Source organism: Teleopsis dalmanni, chromosome X (genome assembly GCF_002237135.1).
Source record: "Teleopsis dalmanni isolate 2A chromosome X, ASM223713v2, whole genome shotgun sequence".
Classification (NCBI taxonomy): Eukaryota; Metazoa; Arthropoda; class Insecta; order Diptera; family Diopsidae; genus Teleopsis; species Teleopsis dalmanni.
Window position 1 is genome coordinate 91,354,264 of NC_051848.1, and position 23,725 is coordinate 91,377,988.

A 23,725-nucleotide genomic window follows, 5' to 3' on the forward strand; every position below is an offset into this window, starting at 1 on the left:
AAACAAGAAAACCTCATAAAAATTTAGATTTTTGCAATAAATCGAGTTAGGCTTACTTGCAACAGAACTGGTATATTGGTTGCACGCGTAGTAGTTGCCGCATTACTACTGCCATTGAGTGCATTGTCGCTGCTGACATTTAAGCAATCGCTCTGTTCTGTTTTGAAAGTTTGCCCACTGTTGGATACACAGCCGTTTGATGCGGAATGCGTTACTCCCATGTTAGAGATTGTATTCGTACCGCTCAAACGCTGCTGATATTGTTGATTTGTTGTTGTTGCTGTTGATATGCTTTGAACTTGCTGATCAGTATTAAGTAAAGGACTGAGCATTGAACTGGGTAGTGTGTATGAGCATTGATAAGTAGATCGACCGCCACGAGTGCGATCTTCTCGTATAGCCTCCAGTTTCATACCTCTCTGTAAACACTTTTCAAAACGGCAAGCTGGACACTTTTTGCGTGTTGATATACTCACCGGACAAGGTCCACCTCGCACACAAACATAGTTTTTACGGTTTTGTACTGTCCGCTTGAAAAAGCCTTTACAGCTCTCACACGAAAAAATGCCGTAATGAAAACCAGAAATTTTATCCCCACAAATAGGACACGGTGAATTTATCAGCTGCTGTCTGGAAATACCTGCAGCTGATGATGGTAAAGTACTGTCTGTGGTGCCGACACTTAGAGGTGGCACTTGTGCGTCCATGGAAAGATTTTGTACTTCAGACACGGTAGCATTACTACCATTTTCTACGGATATAGGACGGTACAAAACGGAATGATGCAAAGAGCCATTAAAATTAGGATACATAGTCGATGATGGAGTCGCATGACGACCTTGTATAGGTGAATGGGTGGGACTGAACTCGGAACTATACGAGTAACATGAACTATGAGATGCATCACTGTTATTGCGACTCAACGAGGGTGTATACGGTGCATGTCGTGATGTAAGCGGAGATTGTGATGGCGAACTGTGCGTGTAAACGGAATGTATGGCGGAATCAGGACTCGGATTTGCTGGAAGTGGTAAATTTGTCGATTTGTTACGAGCTAGCAATGGCGAATTCATACTCGCCTCAGGTTCATATTTTAGATTGATGGGATCACTTTGCGTAGGTGCTAACTTCAGCTTCGTGTGGTGCGAATAAATAGATGAATTATGTATATCAACACAAATTTGCTCCAATTCTGGTTTGATCGTTGATGGTCGTGTGCGCGGTTGTTGATGTGGTGTATGTTGCTGACCTGGAGTATGCGTAGTAGTTGTTGCTTCACTTTTAATAACAGAAATGCCACTACCACAACCACTCGCAGTGCTAGTACTTGTGCGCAAACTTATACTCGTTGAGTTTTCAGTATCCATTACCTCTGTTTCAGTTGTTTCTGTCTCCGAAAGTTCTCCCTCCCACGACATTGGCCGTGGTCCATTTTTATTTATTGCAGTCGCGCTGCTAACACTGACATTGCCTGCACTTGTTCTACGAGTAACTTTCTGATTCTCAATATTGGTTAACTCCGCTTCGGAATCGGAATCTTCAGTTTTCGTAACTGGTATGCGTATACCTACGCCACCTGCTGAGTTATTATAATAGGTCATGTTAGGCGCAACTGTAGCAATAACAGGTACAACATTGCCATTCGGCGTGCTTGCATCATCCACTTCACATTTTATATTTGTCACCGACACATTATTTCGTATCGTAGTTGTTGTAAGCGACGTTGATGTAGAATGACTGCTCATGTTTAAGGGTAAATGATAGCCAGTACCAGGTATGACATTACAAAAATGAGTAGCGGAAGTCTTTGCATTGGGAGCTGCCGATACTGCTGATTTTTCGGATTTAATTGCCGACATTTTAACAAATTTGATAAAAAAATTATTTCCTTTTTCGTCTAGGCTTAACATGTGTCTGACATGTTAACTCCTGGATCAAGTCTTTTGTGTTTACATTTGATTATTGCAATTTATAAAAATTCGATAGATGGCGCTGATGAAGGGTCATGGTTGAGTAAAGCTAAAAATAAAAACAAAAAAATAATTATACTTTTTTATTGCAAATAAACAAAAAAATAAAATTTCACAAATAATTAAATATAAGAATTAATTTCCAATAATACTGACGATGAGCATTTCGCAATACTCAAAACAAAAATTCAATTAATTAAAATAATATAAAAAGAGTTTTTGTTGTTGTAATTCACACTACAGATTTTAAATTCTTTTAAAATATTTTCAAATTCTGAGAATTGAAATAAAAGTTTTGAAGAACAATAATTTGTTCTGATATACAATTTAGGTATATTGCATATAAATTATCACTTCTTATTAAATATTATCCAAAGTCAAAAACGCAAGGAGTTCATCAATGCTTTTAAACATTAACCATAATATTCATATAATTTATAGTATCTACCAGATACTTTATCATTATTTAATGTTGCTCATCTTGCTAAAGATTACAACAATAAGTATGATATATTCTGCAAACCAGTTTCTGGGCCAAAAGAAAAGGTAAACCTGAATGCGATCAAAAATGTTTCTTCAAGCTCTGAATCATTCTTAAATGAAATAGTTTTGGCTTTCTTTGGAGACATTTTTCTCAATACAGAGCACCGACCAAATGACTTTAAGTGGCCTGGCCGTCTATTTGCGCGTAAAAGAAATTGTGGAAAATCTTCTCATAGTGCAAAAAGATGGCTCGATTTAGTGCATTATATTTATTTCAGCATATTTTGCGCTTAGAACAACGATAGAGTACATGCCACTTCTTGACCAATAAAACAAAGGTGAAATCACCGTCTGTCTTGTGAAGTGGCTGGTTCTACGTTGTGGCAAGGTTACTAATTTCTTTCAAAACTCAATTTTAAAGAATTTATTAAAATTAAAATTAAAATTAATAAATGCAAATGGATTTGAATTTCTAAATAAACATTATTTTTATGACATAAAAAACCTCCTATGAGAAACTTGACCTCTTGATTTAGATAAAGTGTGATTTTAGAAGAATAATTCTATGGGGAGTAATGTAATTTGAACAATTTACAAAAACATTCTGCTAACAATTTTAGATTCATTAAAAAAGAACAATGTAAAGCATTTTATATAATATGATATTCATTATCTGTTCTAATTTAATGAAATTATAATTTGTTGAAATAATGATTCATAATTCGACTAGAATATTAAATGCAGAAGCAATTATATCAACTTTTCTTTTCTCAGAAATATTAGTTGTAGGATATGCTCCCAAAAGCAATCGGTTTTACGCCATATAATTACTTATCACTCGAGCAGGCCACACCCCACTCGTCAGGCACCCCACAACAATACTAACCTATGCACAAATGTAGTATGTTATAATCTACCGATTTTCTATATAACATTAAAAGTCAGTAGAACGGTTATTTATTGATACAGGAAATCCAAGATTCAATGTTGATATGACCCATTTTCTGCGAAAGTGGTGCAAGTGCATTTTATTTTTGGAACTATTTAAGATTCTGGTTTTGAATCATTTGAAAAGTATGGATATATATATGTTATTACACTAATTTTGTATAGAACTTCTAATGTAATCATTTTTCAAATGTGAATAACAAGAATTTATATTTTTAACGACTTCAAAGGACTTCAAAGTAAAAATCTTACATTTATAAAATATTAACTACGGGACCTCAATTGAAACAAACCAATTTCTTTTTATGAAATTTTTATTAAATCGTCAATAATAAAAAAAAATAATAAACAACAAAATTCAGAGACTTTATTTCAATATACTCCTACTACTACTGTTAATATATTTTCACTTTTTTCACTATATGGTAATTATGTTTTTGGAAATAGTCATGATGTATTTGAGGAATACATGGTGATAAATCAATCATTTTTTGCAAATTTTTCGAATGTGATGGGTCTGGAATGATGATATAAACGTGTTAGTACCGTATTTGTAAAGATTAGTGGTCTCCTCCGTGAGGGCAATATATTCAGTGACATTCTCATCTTCATTCTCATTAAATGAAGTTTTATAGAACGCTGTTTATATAATGTTGCTTTTTAAAACCCATATATCCAACATATCTTCAACCAATTTAAGTCGGCACCTTTGATATTTTTTCGCCTTCTTGGAATTGCATCTTCTAAGGGTTTTGTAGAAACAAAATAAGTTTGTTCCATTTCATGCAATACAAGCTTCTTATATTTGCGTCATTGTTTTAGGATAGTATAAGAGTCTTTAGGGGAACACACACTTCTCTCAACAATTCCAAAATTGACATCATTTGGTAGAGAAGAGTACCTAGAAATATAAAAACTTACTGTCGATAATTTGTACAGCGTTCTTGGGGGACTAAACAACATTATGCCACATTTAAGCCAATTCTAAATTTCTATTTTGTGTCTAGCGCTATGTCCCTGTAGACCAGGGCTGACCACATGCGACCCGCGGCTAATGTTTGTGCGGCCCGCGACATGTTTTTAATCAACTATATTATTTTATTTTTATGGTACACCAAATAAATACATTTGAATTAATTAATAAATAATACTAAATTTTTCATTATAACCGTATTTTTATTTTTGTCGAAAACAACTATGAATGTATGTATTTGTTTCTGCGACTCTCCAATCTGTCAGTGATTTTTTTTGTCCCGCGATCTGGCCTGGACAGCCCTACTGTAGACTCCCACATGTGGTTGCATGGTTACATTCTCTAAATGCTTCAAGCAACAAGAAGTAGTTCCTTTGACACCCCTGGGTGCAATAGTTTCGTCCCATGCATACATTTTAATTTCATTGTCATGAAAATTATGCAATTCTACATTTAATACATAGGTAAATATTACGTTAATAATATGCAATGGACACCAACAATTTTGAGTAGAGTAATCCCCAAATCAATATCCTGCAAATCAAAAACAAAGCGAAATTCCGGAAAACAAAAAAAATATTTATGTCATTTACAATGTTGGCACACATATAAAAATGCATTTAAAAATTATGAAAATAGTAGAAAAGAAAATAGTAAATTATGTCGGTATGGTAGCAAATTTGGTATTTACTAATTCTAGTAAATACCAAATTTGCTGCCATACCGACATAAATTTCAAGTAGGGTAAATTAGATAAAAATTAGGTAAAAAAAATTCCTAGGAAATTTCAATTTATTTTACCTCAATTTACTCGAACTCGCACACGCGTTCTAATTAAGGAAAATTCTCAATTGTGCTGATATTGTAGTGAAATTTTGGTATTTAAAATATTTTCAACGTGACTAAATCGAGCCTAAATAGAGAAATCGCCGTGGTTGCCACTTTAATATTTTCATAAAATGTTTAAGAAGAAAAAAAGTGAATATAAGTGAATCAAAATAGAGGAAAATTAGAACAACTCGCACTCGCCCGTATTACAACTTTGAACTAAATAGTAGTGTGTCTTTGAGGAAAGTGAACTTACGCCATTTTCAAAGAAATTATATTTGAAACTTTATTAACTATGAAAATTTGTAATAACAAAAACAATAAAAATATTAACAGACTTTTTTGGAAAACGTTTATAAATAAAAAGTTCTTAGTAAATTGTATTCATTTTTATCATTGACGAAGTTTTTGTCAAAGTGGAGTTACAACACTTTCAAAGAAAACCGCTCATACCTATATAGAATTACATATAAAATCATATATCTACTACTAATGGTCGGACGTTGGGATAGCGCACCGTTCAACAAGTGGCCCCACTGAAGTGAAGGATAAGCCGAAGTAGACCACGAAACTACTTGGGTACTTTTTCGTCCTTCTATTCTCGAATGTCATTATTGAGTTGAAGCTGGAGTGGCTTCCGTTCGCATAACTACATCTCTTGTTATTGTTAATGCAAGCAGCTCATTCAGCTTGAGGTTGCCTGCCAGGTCATCACCAAACCAATGGTGTCCCAAGACAGACTTCCTCCTACTTGCCAGTGCTGGACATTGCCACAATATATGCACCGCTGACTCCTTTTTTTTTCTGGGTTCTGGGCCGCAGAAGTTATGGCTTGATCCTTGCTTTGCAAGTTCATCTGCCTTCTCATTTTGCTCAATACCGATGTGTCCCTTAATCCACATGACCGTTACCTCATTTCCATGAGCACATTCCATGTAAAATCATATATATTAATAAGCTTAACAAGATTTCAATTTCAGGTAAAATAAATCTATACTTTTCTAACTCAGTTAGTAATACTTCTTAAGGTCAATTAGTTATTTAAGGATTTTTAAGTTCACGCAAAAATGATAACAAAGATTGTATGGCACAAGCTTGATTGTTTTATAAAAACAAGCATTGAGTAAGTATAAAGTGTAGTGCAGGATATGGCAAGGAAGTGAGAGGAATGAGAATTTTTCAGTTTATATAAAATCTGAAAGTAGTAAAATTATTAATATTAAAATTATTGTGGTCATATCTGATCTAAAATAATGTAACCTAATGACTTTTACTAGTACACATAAATATTTAAAAAATAATATTGGTAATTAACTATTAACTACCACTCTGATTAATTAACTTTTCTATATTAGAAGATTCTTTCCTTTTAATTTTTTTCAATAACTACTTTAAATTGCATTCTGTTAATAAATAAAGTATATTGTGAACTTGGTGAGCAATAAAAGAATTTGAATTCAGTTATTTTAATCTTTTAATACCGGTGCTTACATCTAAAAGGTCCACCTCCGCAATTCCACATTTTAAAATCCACCTACGTCATTTATCAGAAACTGATAAATACTAGAACGTAGGACTAATTAGAATTGCAGCGATTTTACGTCTCAAACCAGTAGAATAATAAGTACTTCATATTCGAATTTACCTATAGGTGTTTATTATGGTTACCCATGTCAATAGTTATCATTATAAAGTGCTTATTATGAAGAGCTTATCGCATATTCCTGGCAAGCAAAAACGTCACACGAAATGGGTTGGTGGGGTGCACGCAGATTACAAGAGTTAAAATTAACAACTAAAGAGAAAATAAAACCGCATCAGGTTTTTTTATTATCCTATCATTCCGATAGATTATTTTTTATATTTTACTAAACAAAAGGTTGAGATTCTAATACCATTAATGAACAACACTCGAAGTTAGTAAAAATATGAAACTTAATATTTAGGGATTGTGTTGGGATCGTATGGGATTGTTACATCGTTTCTACAGTAGTCTCATAATTTTCTATGTATAATAAAAATAGGGAAGAAAAGCAAGAATTTGAATGAATAAAGATTAATTGTGATGGTTTTTGAGACTTTGCCAATATTTGATTTTAGTTAATTGTGGGTTCTTAATTTTCAATATCAGGATAAGTTGCTCCGTTTTTGATATCGACGTAACATTTCTAGAGAAAATCTGTAGTAACGTCATTTTTTGGAACTATTGAAAAAATCGTCGATCCTCGATAACTATCATTACGCTATTGTGTATTTCTATACGCTATTTAAGTATTTTTATAAATTGGGATATTAAGGCGTGAATCAGGATATAATGTAATCTATAATGTCATCAATCTATGTCATTATTTACATATAAATACTATGGAAAAATAAAGTGATATTTCGTTTTATGATGATATCTACTAGTGTACGTTTGAATCTCATTAGCCCTGGTATAAAATATTATCTTCAATATATTGATAGTTTAGATGAATTGTATAGTAACGTACCGACTTACTAAAAATAAGAGAATTGTAAATTTCATTTCACACGAAACGTTAAAGCAACCACAAAATAACGAGCGGGATTGGTGACGTTCTTTCTAGATCTAATTTAATCTTTCACCCATGAAAAGTTTGTAAAAGAACATTTTGTTTACTCTTGCTTGTCGGATAGAAACGAACGCGTAAAAGATACGCTCATAATAATTTCTAACCATAAATTAATTTTATGGTTAAGCAGATAAAAAAGAGTTCGAACGATGATGAAGTAAATTTTTAGAAATAACAGAAGACGTGATTCATTCCCTATAGCAACCACAACAGCAACAATAAACAATCATCAAACATTTTAAGTGTTTCCAAAGCACCAACAAAACCGAACAGAAAGGCAACAATAGCGGCAAACAAATAAGTCAACGACCTAAAGCGAATCAAAAAAAGCGAATCTAAAAAACAGAATAAAAGTTCAGCATAAAATTTTGAAAATAAAAATACAAATATTTAAAGACAAAATGTATAAAACCCCAATAGAAAGGTAGGGAATGCATTCCGACTGAGTTCCGGATAAATGAATAACCCAGAAAGTATTAGGAAAAAATCATCTCAAAAGGACAGCGGGTAAAAGACACAGGCCTTGTCTTTTGCTTTCTTTAGTCTTTTAAAAAAGTTCCAGTTTTACTAAAATTTCCGCGAAGTCAATGGTAGCCAAAAAGAATTAATAAATATCTATATTAATCTAATATCATAGTCTGTAGTCTTAAATCTGGTAATCACTGACCACATTGAGTTAAGAAGCTTAAGCATACACAGTGAAACAGTAAAATTAAAACCAACTTTTGTTCTTAAATTTCTACATAAATATCTAATCATAAAGCAAATCTAATCGTATATAAGTTTATTTTTTGATCTATATAATCTTAAATCGTTTACCTCTGATCTCTTGACTTGAAAGCATCAATAATAATAAAATAAACTATAATTTATGTTCGAAATTCATATATAAAATTCGAAAGCAATCTTTATTAAACAGAAGTGTTTGAAATATTCAGTGTTTGTTTTTTAGGTTTAGTCAAACTTTTTATAATGGTATCGTTACGGAGAGTTAAAAGATTGGTCACGTGATCAATAGGAAACGAGTCATTCTTTTTGCATCAATTTATTACGCTCTCCATCGCTTCAGAATGAGACATATTTGGTGTGAGATTGGGAAGACGCTAGCAATGAGGTGCTAGGGACGGTATTATCTTAAGGAGTAGGATCAGGTGTATTACTTTATTTCGCAAGTTCTAAACTGAATAATACGGAGAAAAGATACTCAATAATCGAAAAGAAATTTCTAGCTATAATTTGGGCAACTAGCATTTTTAGATCATATTTACTGAGAAGACATTTCAAAATACTTACTAACCATAAGCCATAAAGGGGTCTAGCAAATTTTCGTTTTCAATGTTATTTGAAGTGTCATTATGAACTTGGATTTCTGAATGCGTTTCATTAAAGTGCTCATTTTGGGAATTAACCCCAAATTTTTTTATAACATTTATCAACAGAGAATTCGCTCAAAAATTAGAACCAAAAGTATTCATTTTAGAGCTTTTAGTGCATTCAATGCATTGAGATTTTTTGGTTCTAATTTCTGGACAATTCGAATTTGTAAGAGTTTAATTTGTGGACCTCTACTGTATTCCTGAATTAAAAAATGACTTCTTATTTTAATATTTTTAAATAAAATATTTCAAAACTTTTCTTCCAGTCTTCCAGTTTGTTTTTTAGATTTATAAAAGTAATCCCTAAATTTTTTTTAGTATTACTTTAAATGAATTTCTAATAAATTTAATAAAATAATATGAAAATTATAATATATCGAAAAAAAAATTGATTTTATTATATACAGTATTCCGTGCTTTGATTGAACTGCAACCAATTTTATAGTGCTCTAATTTTTGAATTGGTGGCAGCATTACGTCCACACAACGCCTACGCTTAACTAATGTTGTCGTTAAATGTGAGAAAACTTTTCCCATTGTAAGAAAACTAGACGTATAGGAAAATGCTAAGAGAGGGATCAGAAAACAATTGTACCTGCCGTTAAGGTGGTTAAAGTTAAGACTTGACCGAAATCCGCGTCGCAGTGAAAGACAACTTGTAGCTCAACTGAACAATCATGCAACAAATACTCAAATTAAAGGTTTGCAAATTCCAAACATATCGAGTTCACATACCGCAACATATCGAGTTGTCTTCTGAGCAAACTTAATTATATAACTGAGTTAATTATAAACTAACAAAATTATCAAGTTTACTTTACAGAGAAATAATACGAAAATTTCGATATTCGAATGACTAAATGAAGTCAAACATCAGCATTTGGTGGTGTTCGATCGACCGTGATGGACAATAGAAGTTCTCCTCTGAATGTTGGTGTCACCGTTCTAATGGTTTTGAAAAGTTCTCTATTGCACAGGGCAACCAAATATTTCAGTGAAAAAAAGTAGATATTTTAACAAGTTGCTACGACGTCACACAAAACACGAACCAACCAATGAAAAACAACGTTTTAACCTTTATTTCGATCATAAAAAGGCTTCCAAGATTACCAGATCCAAACTCTTGGCGTTTTGGTGCGGGGCATTTTTTAAGTTAAGGTCAATGCTAAAACATACCAGACTATTGATGTGTTCCATAGAAGCCTTCTTCATGAATGGATAATGATTGCAATTTAATGAGACCAGCTTTTATATAAATATCCGGTTTAAAATATAAATATTCTTTTTTATAAGAAAAATGATTTTAAATGATTAATTTTTTCTGAATAAGAATTAATTTAATTTTCTTTAATTTTAAAATGATTTAATATGTATATTTATTTTTATCAATTTAGTTCAAAATATTTTTTAAATTTAACAATTAAAAATAATAATATAATTAATTAATTAATTCAATTATTTCCAAGGTCAGCCAAAAATTCAATTAATTAAAATAATATAAAAAATAAAATTTTTGTTGTTGTAGTTCACTACCGTTCGAAAAAAACCTCTTTAAAATATTTATAATATTTAAAAATAAAAACTATTTCTAATTATTTATATTTAAAAATATGTTATTTCTTAATTAATGCACCTAAATACTTGTTCTAATTTATATAGTTATTTTCATGAAACTATAAACATTATTGTTAATAAATAAATCGATTCTTTTTTATTATTTTCTATATAGGTTTCGTATTAATAATTATTGTTTTATTGACCATATTTTATATATATTTTTTATAGTTTATATACAGATTATATATAGGTTATATATTTTGGTTATATATATAGGTTATATATATTTTTTATTATTTGCACTTAAAAGTAATATATATTTTTTAAAACTTATTTTAAAAATTGTTTATTATTTATATAATATATATAATCATATATAATTATTTTTTTTATAAATTTAACTAATTTTTTTTTATGTAACATTGTTTCCGACTGACAGTGTAATTACTTTTATATAGTTATGTTTATTTTTAATTTTAAGGAAATTTTTTTTTTATTTTTTTATTGTTATTCCATTGATATTGCAACTATCTTAGATATCTACTAATACTTTTAACAAATGAAAATTTGGAAGTTTCAGTTATCTTAAATCATCATTTAAGAGAACATGTTAATGATAATGACATATTTCATATAAATTTCAGTAAATAAATAAGTAAATAAAATAAATAAATAAATAAATAAATAGATAAATAAATAAGTAAATAAAATAAATAAACAAATAAATAAATAATAAATAAATAAATAAAAAAGATAAATACATAAATAATAAATAATAATAATAAATTTATAAACTAATAAATAATAATAAACTAAATTATTGTTGAAATTGTTCATATTTTTAAAAATGAAATTTAATTAAATTTTATTTAAATATTTTATTAAAATATTTAATTTAAATATTTTTTAAATATTTAAATATTTCTTAAATTTAATTTAATTTTTTTTAAAATGTATTTTAAATATTTTTCAATTTATTTTTTTTTTTAATATTTTTAAAATACAGTCAAACTTCCATAAGTCGAGCTTCTATAACTCGAATCAAAAACTGTGCACCAAGATTTTAGAGAGCAAATTACATACAATTCTGCTTTCATAAGTCGAACTTCTATAACTCGAATTTCTCTATAACTCGAACAAAAATTTTGTTTCGTGCTGATAGAAATATGGGAAAATGCGTTCTATAAGTCGAATTTTTGTTTTAAGTATAAATGCATTTTGCTGTTAGGGGTAGTCCCTTTTTCCAAATCAAATGTTTAAGCGTGGTGTAAAGTAAATAAAATAACTTCCAATGCTACTCTTAACGTTTATATTGAGTTTGACAATGAAATGTGTATATCAAGCTTTCCCACAGATGACGATATTATTGGGCATTATTGTGCTCTGAATTAATTGATCCGATTCTAAGCGCAACGGAAAATGATGATAAGGGTTCCGTGGATGTAATTGTTTGTCAGCCTTCCAAGAATGAAGTAAAATACTCATTCAATATTCTGAATTTATACTACAAATGATGATCATTATTAGAGTTTGAATAAAGTGGAATATATTTTGACTGAAAATAAAAAAAAATTTAAGTCCCAAACCCTAATTTCTGAATATTTTACTTTATTATAACTTCTGAGCTTTACTTGATTGCAAATAAATAAATATCTTAAAATGTAGTTCTAATTGCTTTCAAAAAAAAATATAAAAAAAATTCTCTAACTCGAAGTCTCCAGAAGTCGAACCTTTTTTTTTGCTAAATTGGACTTAGAGTTATAGAAGTTTCACTGTACATTTTTATTTTATTTAATTTTTCTTAATTTTAAAACGAATTAATATATTTACTTTTATAAAAAAATGTTACGTATTTTTTTTTTCGTTCTGATATATTTTAAATATTTTTTTAATTTTTTTAAATATATTTTAAATAAATTTTAAATATTTTAAATATTAAATATTTTTTTAATATATTTTAAATTTTTTTTGAAATTATTCTTAAAATAATTTTTAACTTATTTAATCTTAAAAACAAAAACTATTCTAAACTTTATTTTTTAAAAATATTTGATCGAAATGAATAGATAATAATATTTGTTATGATTTTTTTATAACTATTTTTTATAAATTTTTTTATAAGACATACTGGTATGTATTATTGTTTAATTAAAGCAAAAGCATTACTTCCAAAAAATTTTGTCCACTGTATTAAAAATGATACATACATATGTGCATATGTATTTATGTTTAAATGACAGGGGTAATTATATCCACGTGCATTACCATACATCACCTTTTCAGCGTAATATTTCCACACAATTTTGAATAAAATATATTTAAAGTGCATTAACCTTAACCGAAATAAAAAAATTACATTGAACCAAGCCAAACAATAAACAAAGCCCTAGAAAACAGAAACAAAAACGAGAAGAAAGAAGCGCTGAGATACAATTTACGCAAAACTAATTACAATACATTCTAGACAAGTACGAGTCTATACTCGTACTGCAAGAGTATATCTAAAGACGCATGTATCTACATAGGTTAGTATTTAAGTGCATAAGTATATGGAAAAACGGATGATAATAACAGAGAAAATCGACAGATACAATGCCAAACTTAAACCAGAAAACAAAGAAGAAAAAAACATCATCGCTATTAGCAAAATAACAGAAAATGTTTGATGGGCGCCAAATTAATGCACCGGCATGGATTCAACAACAATTAAAAATTTCGGGGCCAACGAATAACGAGAAATAGCTGCAGAGTCCAAAAATATAAAGTACGACCGACCCAAAAGCAGCGAACTGCGAACTGCGAACTACGAACAGCAAACAGCAAACAGCAAACAGCGGACTGCTTCATGGAAATCCCATATTTTGATTGTAACCACATGCAAATTTTATGCAGAAACTCAAAACATGGTAGGGTCATAGAACCATGATGCATAATTACTGCTTAAGAATAACTTAAAAATATATTTTTATATAGGTGTATATATACATATATATACTTATGTAAGTATATACTTTAATGGATAGTTTCGCATGTACTTTTTAGTTGAAACGAACTAAAAGGTTTTCCGATTTTGGATGAGCAAATTATTAAAATTACATCGAAATTGTTTAGCAATTATTTAATATTGAGACGAAATTTTGGAGCTGTAGACTATGAGCCAGGAAACTCCTAATATACATACATATATGAACATATGTATATATAGTAGGTGTGACGTTTATTACATTTACAAGATCAACTTTTTTTTAATATGAAAAAAATACAATAAAAGGTTGACAGAACATCATGTTAACCTTATCGCTAACAATCTCGCGCTTCTATCCAATACTTCTCATCTAAAAAGAGCCAACCATCCAGACATTAAATAAAATTCAGTATGTACAAATAAAAATCCCACTTTTTTTTTAATGAACTAATAAACTTCAATTGTTTTCTTATTAAACCATCTAACATTCATTCCAATGAAATTTAATCCATTGACTTAAGTGAGGTCAGTAATATGAGGTGTACTTATTCTATTTTATATTACACAATATATAGTTAAAATAAAAATTGTTATATTATATACTGAGTGATAAGATTTCAAAACTTATTTGTTGGTCTCATTGTAAGAGAAGGTACAATAAATAATTGTATACGTTTTGGAAAAACATCAAAACTCGTCTTCTTACCGGTGAAAGCGAACATGCAAAGATTATTCTAAAAAGGAAATACAAGCGATTATCAAATCAAATAAAGCGCCAAACAAACCCTTATTGACAAGCAAGGCAAAGCTGCCCAGAATACTGCAGATAGAGGTGATTTGAAAGAACTGTACTAGTTCAGTAGAGATAATTCATCATATTATCACTAAAGTCTGGCAAATCTGCTGGACTTGACAATATACCAGTAGAATGTTTAAAGGTGATCCCAGATGTCATGACGGAAAAGCTGCATCTCTGCTTCGCAAAAGTGTGGAATTCGGAGAATATTCTTTCAGATGGAAGAGAGCGATCATAGTTAAGAATCCCAAAAAAGGCGATTAGAAAAAATCGTGCCATTGGGAAGGAATATCTTTGATCCCAGTCATCACCAAAATCCTTACAAAAAAAATACTTAATAGACTCGCTGAATTCTAATAACAACGCTTAGTTTGATATAAATGGAATAAACATTGAAGATTTGGTAGTATGGTCACAACAGTATGGTTACACGGCTTCGTAAAGCCGAGGGAATACGGATGGCTGGGACATACACTTTGCAAGCCAAACACAGAAATTGTTCATGCTGCACTCAAGTGGAATACGCAGGGAAGAAGAAATCGCGGTCGGCTCAGGACAATATAGAGAAGAACAATCAGTAATCAAACGAGCAAATCATTTTGTGAGTTAAGAGCAATAGCAAATAGTGATTAGACTAAGTTCATAAAAGTTATTTCTAAACATGTAACGAATGTTATACAATGTAAGAATGATTGATAAATAATTTTCATATATGAATATATATATGTATATACTGATTTGGTAGTTAGTGGAATAAATTCTGCCGTTTGCGTTATTTTGCAACATAAGTGTATGTATGTATGTATATTTTAAGATTTAGTAATGATCGTATTTAAACATTTTGTTATTTAAAATAATACAAAATTATTTAATTCAATAATAAATTCATAAAATTATGAATCATAAATAAATAAATACGTTGTGTTGTGTTTTTATAACTAATTTTAAATTGAAACACCTGAACAACGCCTACGTTATAAATGTACAACACAGGATTCAGTATATTAAAATGGAACTGTTCTTAAAGAACATTATCATTTCACAATAAAAAAATGTTTACAAGGAACTTATATACAAAAAATATACAAATTTAAGAAAGTGCTATTTAAAAACATTCAATGATGTAATGCACCACTAAATTCACAAACTGAAACGTTTTTCCAATCATTTAGCTTCGCTTTAAAAATTTTTTTTTATTATAAGGTATTGACATACCAATAAAAACTCAAATAAAATTCTATAAAAATTTAGAGGGATTTTGAATAGCAAAGAAAGAAATAAAGGACACTAATGGTGCCACTAATTAAATAAAAATAAGTGACAATAAAACCTGGAACTCGAGCATTGAAAGTTTGTGCAGCCTTGGCTTCTTGTGGATAAACACGATTAGTCATCGCTTCTAATTTGACAGGCATGAGTTTTAAGCCTGGCACTTGCAGTCCAAACAACTAATTAAATAAAAATTCGATTATTCCAAACACCACTGATGAAGAGTACTTGGCAATACTCGAAACAGCGTTGTATGGTCAGCCAAACTTCAATAAAATTAAAATAAATTTTTGTGTTTGTCCTTTATTTCTTTCTTTGCTATTCAAAATCCCTCTAAATTTTAATAAAGCTTCTTTGTCACCATACAAAGAAAGCGTAGCTTTACAGAACACGAGTACTTTATTCATCCTATAAAAATTTGAGAAAATTATCTTTTCTGACAAATGCTAAGATATATTTGGCAGTAAATTAAAAGATATATAAATGATGAATATCTTAAGCTATTTTTGAGATGTTGACACCAAATTTTTTTTTTTTGTAGACCCTTGTATGTTGAAAATGGACCATGCTGCTATAGAAAGGAATCAATTATCTCTTGCATTTTTGTAATTTTGTTACGAAAGACCCTGTATAATTTTAAAGTGAAAAGGTCATTGACATACTTGTGATTGCTTATTTGACACTTAAATAATATTGTTAATCATAAACAATTATAATAAATTTCTAAAAATCGGCTTACTTAATTAATTAAATTAAAATTCTGAAATTAATTAAAACTAATTAAAACTCTTAAGCGACTTTTTCGGAATTTATTATAGTAGAATTTTAGTAGAATTTTTAGATAGTAGAATTTTGTGATCAACTCTTTTATTATTAACCATAAAAGTTAACTTACATATTTTAATTATTTATTAAAATATGTAGTTATTACAAAGCACACTTTAATTTTTTTATGTACAGCGGTCAAAAAAAGTATTCGTCATTAACTAAATTTTCATAAAATAATAATAACAAAAGGAAACAAAAAAATTAAAAAAACATAATGCAGTTTTCAACGTTTGTATTCTGTTGATTTGTTGTAATTGTAATTATTCCAAAAATAACAAAAAAAGCAATTCTATCGTGAAACACCAAAAATAAAGCAAAAAAGTATTCGTCATTTAAGCAACAGACTGCAGTTTTGGTAACAATAACTAAAATTTAATATTTGGTTATACGTCCTTTACGTTTTATTACCTCTATTAAACGCTTTGGCATTAGAGTAATTTTGCTGTCATAGCTGGATCTATATTAGTCCATTCATCCATTAGAATCTGTTGCATTTGTTGCTTGATTGAAAAGCTGTGTTTTCTTAATTTGGACTCCAAATGACCATAATGATGTTGTATGGCGTTCACGTTATTACTTTTCGGCAGTTATATAATAACCAAAGCTTAGTGTATAATGCAGAATGCTCTGTAGCATTATCCTGATAGAACGGAAAATCATTCCCAACTCCTAGTTTTTCTGCATTTTGCCTCAAGTTCTTCTTTAATACATCGATATATAACTTATAATCCATTATTCCACTTATTACTTCGATATTTTACACACCAGATGTCGCCATACATCCCCAAATCATAACACCGCCATCACCACGTTTAATAGTAGCAACTACATTGTGACCGAAAAGCTTCCGGAAATTTTAAATAAAACGCAAAATTCTTAATCTTCATCAATATTTATTTTATCTCCTTCAAAATATGCTCCATTAGAAGCGATACACAAATGCCAACGTTTCTTCCAATCATCAAAACATTTTTATAGGCGCTTTCCGGTATGGCTTTGAGTTCCCTCTGCGAATTCTGTTTTACGTCTTCTATGGATTCAAAACGCGTTCCTCTGAGTGGTAATTTGAGGTTGGGAAACAGGAAAAAGTCACACGGTGCAAGATCAGGTGAATACGGTGGCTGTTCGATGGTATTTATTGAATGTTTGGCCTTAAAATCGTTGATAATGTTGAACAAATTGAGGTGAATCGGAACAAGCCGAGCGTTGACACGTCGCATACACAAATTGTCCACCAAAATCAAACGAGCCATCTCACGACCGATGCCTAGCTCTCGTGCTATCTCTCTAACACTCACATGAGGATTTTGGAACACGATTTCCTTTGCCTTTTCAATGTTTTCGTCGGTGGTAGAGGTCGAAGGTCGTCCAGAACGCGGCATGTCTTCGACGGTCGTACGACCGTCCTGAAAGGCTTTGTACCACTCATAAACTTGAGTTTTCGATAAAACTGATTCCCCATAAGCCTTTTGTAGCATTCGCAACGATTCTGCACACGAAATTTCGTTCGAAACACAAAATTTGATGCAAACTCTTTGTTCAATATTTTTTTCCATTGTTTTTTTCGCAACGCACTACTGAGGTGAACTGGTTTCAACAGCTGCCGTAAACGAACTGTCTGACAGATCGCGCTCATTTTTGGCATAGTAATTAAGGACAGTGCTGCCAAACTACATAAACTTAAAATATCGAAAAATATACAGCGCGCGAATTTTAAATGAGAACCTCCGAAAACTTTTCGGTCACAATGTATATTGCGTTTTGCAGCTCTGTATTTTGCTTTGTATACATAATTATCTTGCCATCGCATCCAATCAGGTTGAATTTAGTCGCATTTGCTTTGGAATTTTTTTGAACTCGGTGTACTAACCACCGCTCATCCGCTTTGGAGAGTGCTTTAGGCCGATTTTGTTTCTTTTCCTTTTTTATAATATCGTATATACTTAATCCCTTTCCACAATGTTTTACTACACTTTGATCTTAGCCATAAGGCTCTCCCTTACGACCCAATATTGAGATATTACTGCACAAAACACTTTATAATAAGGAGCCAAACACTGCTTTCTTCATAGAAAATAAAAAAATGGGGTTTCACCCTTTTTGCGTACCAAAATTATAGTCTAATGCATAAATGACGAATACGAATGCTTTTTTTGTTATTTTATTTTTCATTTTTGGAGTAATCACAATTGCAACTAATAAACAGAATAGAAGCGTTGAAAACTGCATCATTCTTTTTAAAATTTTTTGTTTCGTTTTGTTGTTATTACAATATTTTATAAAAATTTAGTTAATGACGAATACTTTTTCTAACCGCTGTATGTATATTATTTTTTAGATGGCACCTGAACATTGGAATTCCTTTGTTGCTCAATGAGTTCATATACATATGTATGTAAGTCTCAAGCCCTTTGTTTATAAGTACAAAATTAAGGAAAATGCTTTATAACAACAACAGTGATAACGTGAAAACTACATCACGTGAATACAGTACGGCTGCGGCAGTTATAATGACGACGACCGCAAATCAGCAGAAAACAAAAATATAAAAATAAACAAAAACAACAAACAGAACACACAAGCCAACAGCACCAACAGTATAATAAAAAAGGACGACCTTCAAGCAATACTGAAATTTAAACGCAAACGACCTTGCATATATACAAAAACAGAGAGCACAACGGAAAACCGCACACATGTACAATACAGAGATACAGAGATTATAAACCAACCAAGCAGCAAGCCAAGAAATTGAAAATACGTACGAAACGAAGAGGAAAAAAGAAGAAAAGAAAGAAGACAAGCACCAACGATGTCAGCGACAGCGTCGCTCTAATCACAACGACAGTGAAGAGTATTATGTCTGAGGAGGACAAACAACAAAAGAAAAAGCCAAATGAGCGTATGAGTGAAAATTCGACGGCTTGAATGAAATCGGGAGAGCGAGAGAGAGAGAGAGAGAAACAATAAAATAATAAAAATAAAAAATGAATACAATTAAAAACTTTATGCATCATCAAAAAATCAGTTAGTAACACAATTACAATTACAAAAACAAAAATAACAATAAAAACAAAACAAAATAAGCAATATATAATAAATGTAATAAATTCATTAACTTTTCAACATTGTAGAAAAATAACATACATACATACATATGTATAAAGAAAACTATTCGTATTACTAAGTATATACTATATATAACAAAAACCAACAGAAACTCTTATTAAGGAAGAAAATACATACATGAGATTTATAGATTGTACATACATATGTATATCATATTTCTTCGTAAATTTAATACTAATAACTGTTAACTACAATAATGAGAAACTTAACATAATATAGACAACAAAGCCACCCAAACTAAAACCAGTGGACCAAAAATCCGACATCTGAAGTATCATACTTCTAAAGATTCATATATTCAAATGAATCATATAAAAAGATTTCTATTGCAATCATGCAGTGTTACTAGTCTTCCGTTTCTATTTTCAGTACAAAGTACAGTCCTTTTAATCTGACTGTATTGCTTAACAAAAAATTAACTAACCGGTATTAGAGAAATTAATTACTAATAATGACCAATGCTTCGATATAATATCTATAATATGTATGTATGTAATAAATCCAGTTTCACAGCAAGTCTTATGGAACAGAAACAAAGATTTTTTTTTCGAAAATGATTTTACATATTTAATCAATATACACTCATTGCTAATCTAAGATATAAACTAAAGATTCCAATAATAAAAATAATTTAAAACACAAAAAAAAAAAATTGAGATGTTCAAGTAGCGCTCCAATGTATAATAAAACCTTGCTGTACAATGAGTAAGATTTCATGTACCATTCTTCTATAGCTTCTATAGCTATAGCGAACACAAGATTAAGATTTTGAGTCAATCGAGTATGCTATAGTGTAATACTCTGTAGTCCTGTAGTCTTTTTAATTCATAATTTTATATGAAATCTCTCTTACTAGACAATGATGGGTGCAGTCATCCTGTCTAGTTAGGATAACTGTTTATTTGAAATGACATACCCTTTATGAAAAATGAAAATGTGAACTAGCACCATTTCATGGTTAAAAAAGGTCCTTATTTATAAGAACATCTGTTACCTCCGTTCTTTCTAAACTACGGCCATGTTTTTTGGTTTAGATAAGTCTAGACTTTTTAGTACTAAGCCTATTTATCCCAACTTTCTCGCCTAGTTACTTAAATAAAGTGTCACACCTTGCCCTTACATACACACCTCTTACATATATTCCTAAGCAGTTTTAGTCGATTAGTGAGTTAATAAACGTCTATTAACAGAGATTTCATACTACTATTAACCTACATATTGAACGTGAACATAAAATTGAAGTATTGTACTAACTGGTATTAATGTATTAGATTAACATAATACATTGCAGCATGAAGTTAGCAAAAGTTTATTCAGGGTGGCATGATCTTAAAATATATGGATTTTTTTTAAAATTTTCGTTTCCTTTTAATTTCGTTGTACAATCAGTACCACTAGTTCCGCCATAAACCCCATTCTATTGCTGTGTTGCTGCAAATGGGATGTAGAGCTTTCTCTCGACAGACGCTCAACAGGTCGCTTATCCTACTTGTGCGTCTGGATAGCGTAGAAGCATAGACACTATTACAGAATGATAAAGCAGCACTGCGAATATTCGAGAGAAAAGTTTTCCGTACAATCTATGCATTGGCGAGCTTTATCACGATATTGATATAGCCTAGCGATTTAACATTCAGCGGCTTCGCGGATTGGTCATGTCGTGAGAATGGGTAAAGATGCTCCATCGAATAAGCTATTAGAAACGGTAGAGGAAGAAAGAAGAAGGTGGTGGAAGAAGGTGTAGAGATAAACTATGCGTCCGGTAGAGTGATCAAATTGATGTATAAGCAATATATAATGTACGAAGAAGAAGGCGCACACACAGCAGAGGTGCGTGGAGAAACATGCTAAGTTACAACAAAATTCAGCCATTGAAGTCATTAAGTAAATAAGTTTTTAATTGTAATAAATCAAGTATTATGATATGGCTACAACAAAAACACAATTGAGTTTATCACAATAAAATGACATTTGTTATAATATAAGCTTACACTTAAGAATACAAACTTATGCAAACATATTTCTAACTACTGGAAGCTTTCTGATTTAATCAAACTAACATCAAAAGTTACCTTAATTTGATTACCACTTGTTGTAAAAATGTCTACTTTATCTTTGTATAAGAAATATAGTCAGAAATTGAAAATTCTCTTATACTTAAGTGAAACGATAGTATTATTATTTTATTTTTTTCATTATGTAAAGTCTTTTCGTATTTAAACCACTTTTAAGCACATTTTATAAATTGAGATTATGTCAATGTCGAGCTACTATATAGTCCCATTCATATTCTTCCGGTTAGACAAACAACCGAATCAACTGCTTTCATTTGCAACCCTCTCCATTGACAGATACACACTCCACTCCCTCATAAGAGCGTGGTTTCAATTGCACAAAAGCAAATAACAAAATATCTTTAAAATGTACGTCACGAAACTGACATTCTACACAATTGTGTATCTTTCTGTGCTCGTATCTCAGCCGGAGCCAGTGACATCCATATGTAGAAAACCGTATTAGTGCTGTTCGAAGAATCCGATTAATCGGATAGTAAACGAAGTCTCAGATGTTGAAAAAAATCGGATTTTTTGTAAATCCGGAGTCTTCGAATATCCAGATTTGCGGTTATTATTCGCAGTGAAATTGTTCGGGGACTTCGAGAGCAAAACTAAATAAACACAATTTTTTTAGGGAAGATTATATTTGTCGGAAAATTATATGTGTGTAATGATTGTTTTATTTTATTATATATTACCAAATAAAAAATTCACATTTTAAATAACTTATATTAATATTTATAACTCATATTAAAGAAATTATAGTGATGAAAATTCCGAATATCCGAATAATATGAACAGCACTAAACCGTATCCGTACGTAGTGTGCAAATTGTAAATGGTAAATTTTATGACTCGTATATGTATCTGTATTTGCATTTACAATTCTTCCATGGCATACGAAAACAAGTATCAGGTAGTATGCATTGTGCATACTACCGCTCGCGGTGGTGTTGAAATGTATAGCAAAATGAAGTAATTTCATTAAGCAGGCGTAAAACACAAGAATTTGAAGGTTAACCCCTTGTGTATGAGATAGTAATTCCATAGATAAAATCAATAAACGCACACTTTGAGGTTGTGAATACTTTAATAATACAATTGAAACCAATTTTGCAACTGCGAATTTATACGCAAATGCGAATAGACACACATACATTTTTTTGTCAACTGTTGGTTGGGGAATATATGCAATCCTCCTAGAAAAATTATAGCTTTTCAGTCGTTCATCGTACTGGACTTAAGTTAGCTTTTGTTATAAAAACTGCGGTCAAAGTCCTGCTGCCGGCGTACTGCCAACCGCTTCAAATAAACGTTGTCATTTGCAGTTTATGAATTCCTATAATTTTCACAATCAACAATGAAAAGATAGCGCATAACTGTTGAGGTTGAGGTTGCTAGTTGCCGATTGCCAAATGCACTTTGTAAAGGTTAGTGTACGCAAATAGTCTTAAAAAATTTGTTCTAGGCGATGTTATAAAAGTTTGCAACGCTATTGCTAAAGCATTATGCATAGCTGACAAATATACAACAAATTACAAATTGAATTTCAATAAAGACAACGATTACACCCAAGAGTTATTAGACTCAATTTCAACTCTAGAAAAATAGCTAATTCATGCAAAATAACGGACAGACACGACCAGACAGACAGAAACGCACACGATAACGCTTTGGAATTTTAGGGGCTTGTCAACAAGTTGCAAAAAATGAAAGAAATAAAATATTTTGAGTCACAAACTATGTTAAATACAATTAAAATGAATGAAATAAAACATTACCATGAAAACAAAGAAAAATTGCTATATTATTGCCTCAAATGACACGATGTAAAACAACCGACCTATCTCATAAAAACGGTACGGGTACATTGCCATGAAAGTGATACACAGACTTATGCACTCAGTCTGAAGAATATAAAAAAATTATACATGAAAGTAGTTCATGGTAAG

General features: G+C 30.6%; 1 protein-coding gene across 4 annotated transcripts in view; it reads right to left on the minus strand.

The window, feature by feature from the left end:
- The window catches only part of LOC119687147 (nuclear hormone receptor FTZ-F1 beta), a gene marked incomplete at its 5' end in the record, with an annotated part of 45,364 nt that overhangs the window by 7,247 nt on the left and 14,392 nt on the right, over positions 1–23,725 (minus strand). For all 4 annotated transcript variants that reach the window (XR_005253106.1, XR_005253108.1, XR_005253105.1 and 1 more), the window contains 1 exon segment: positions 57–2,019. Coding sequence is in view for 1 of the 4 variants with exons in the window: in XM_038101350.1 (XP_037957278.1) it covers positions 57–1,910 (1,854 nt within the window).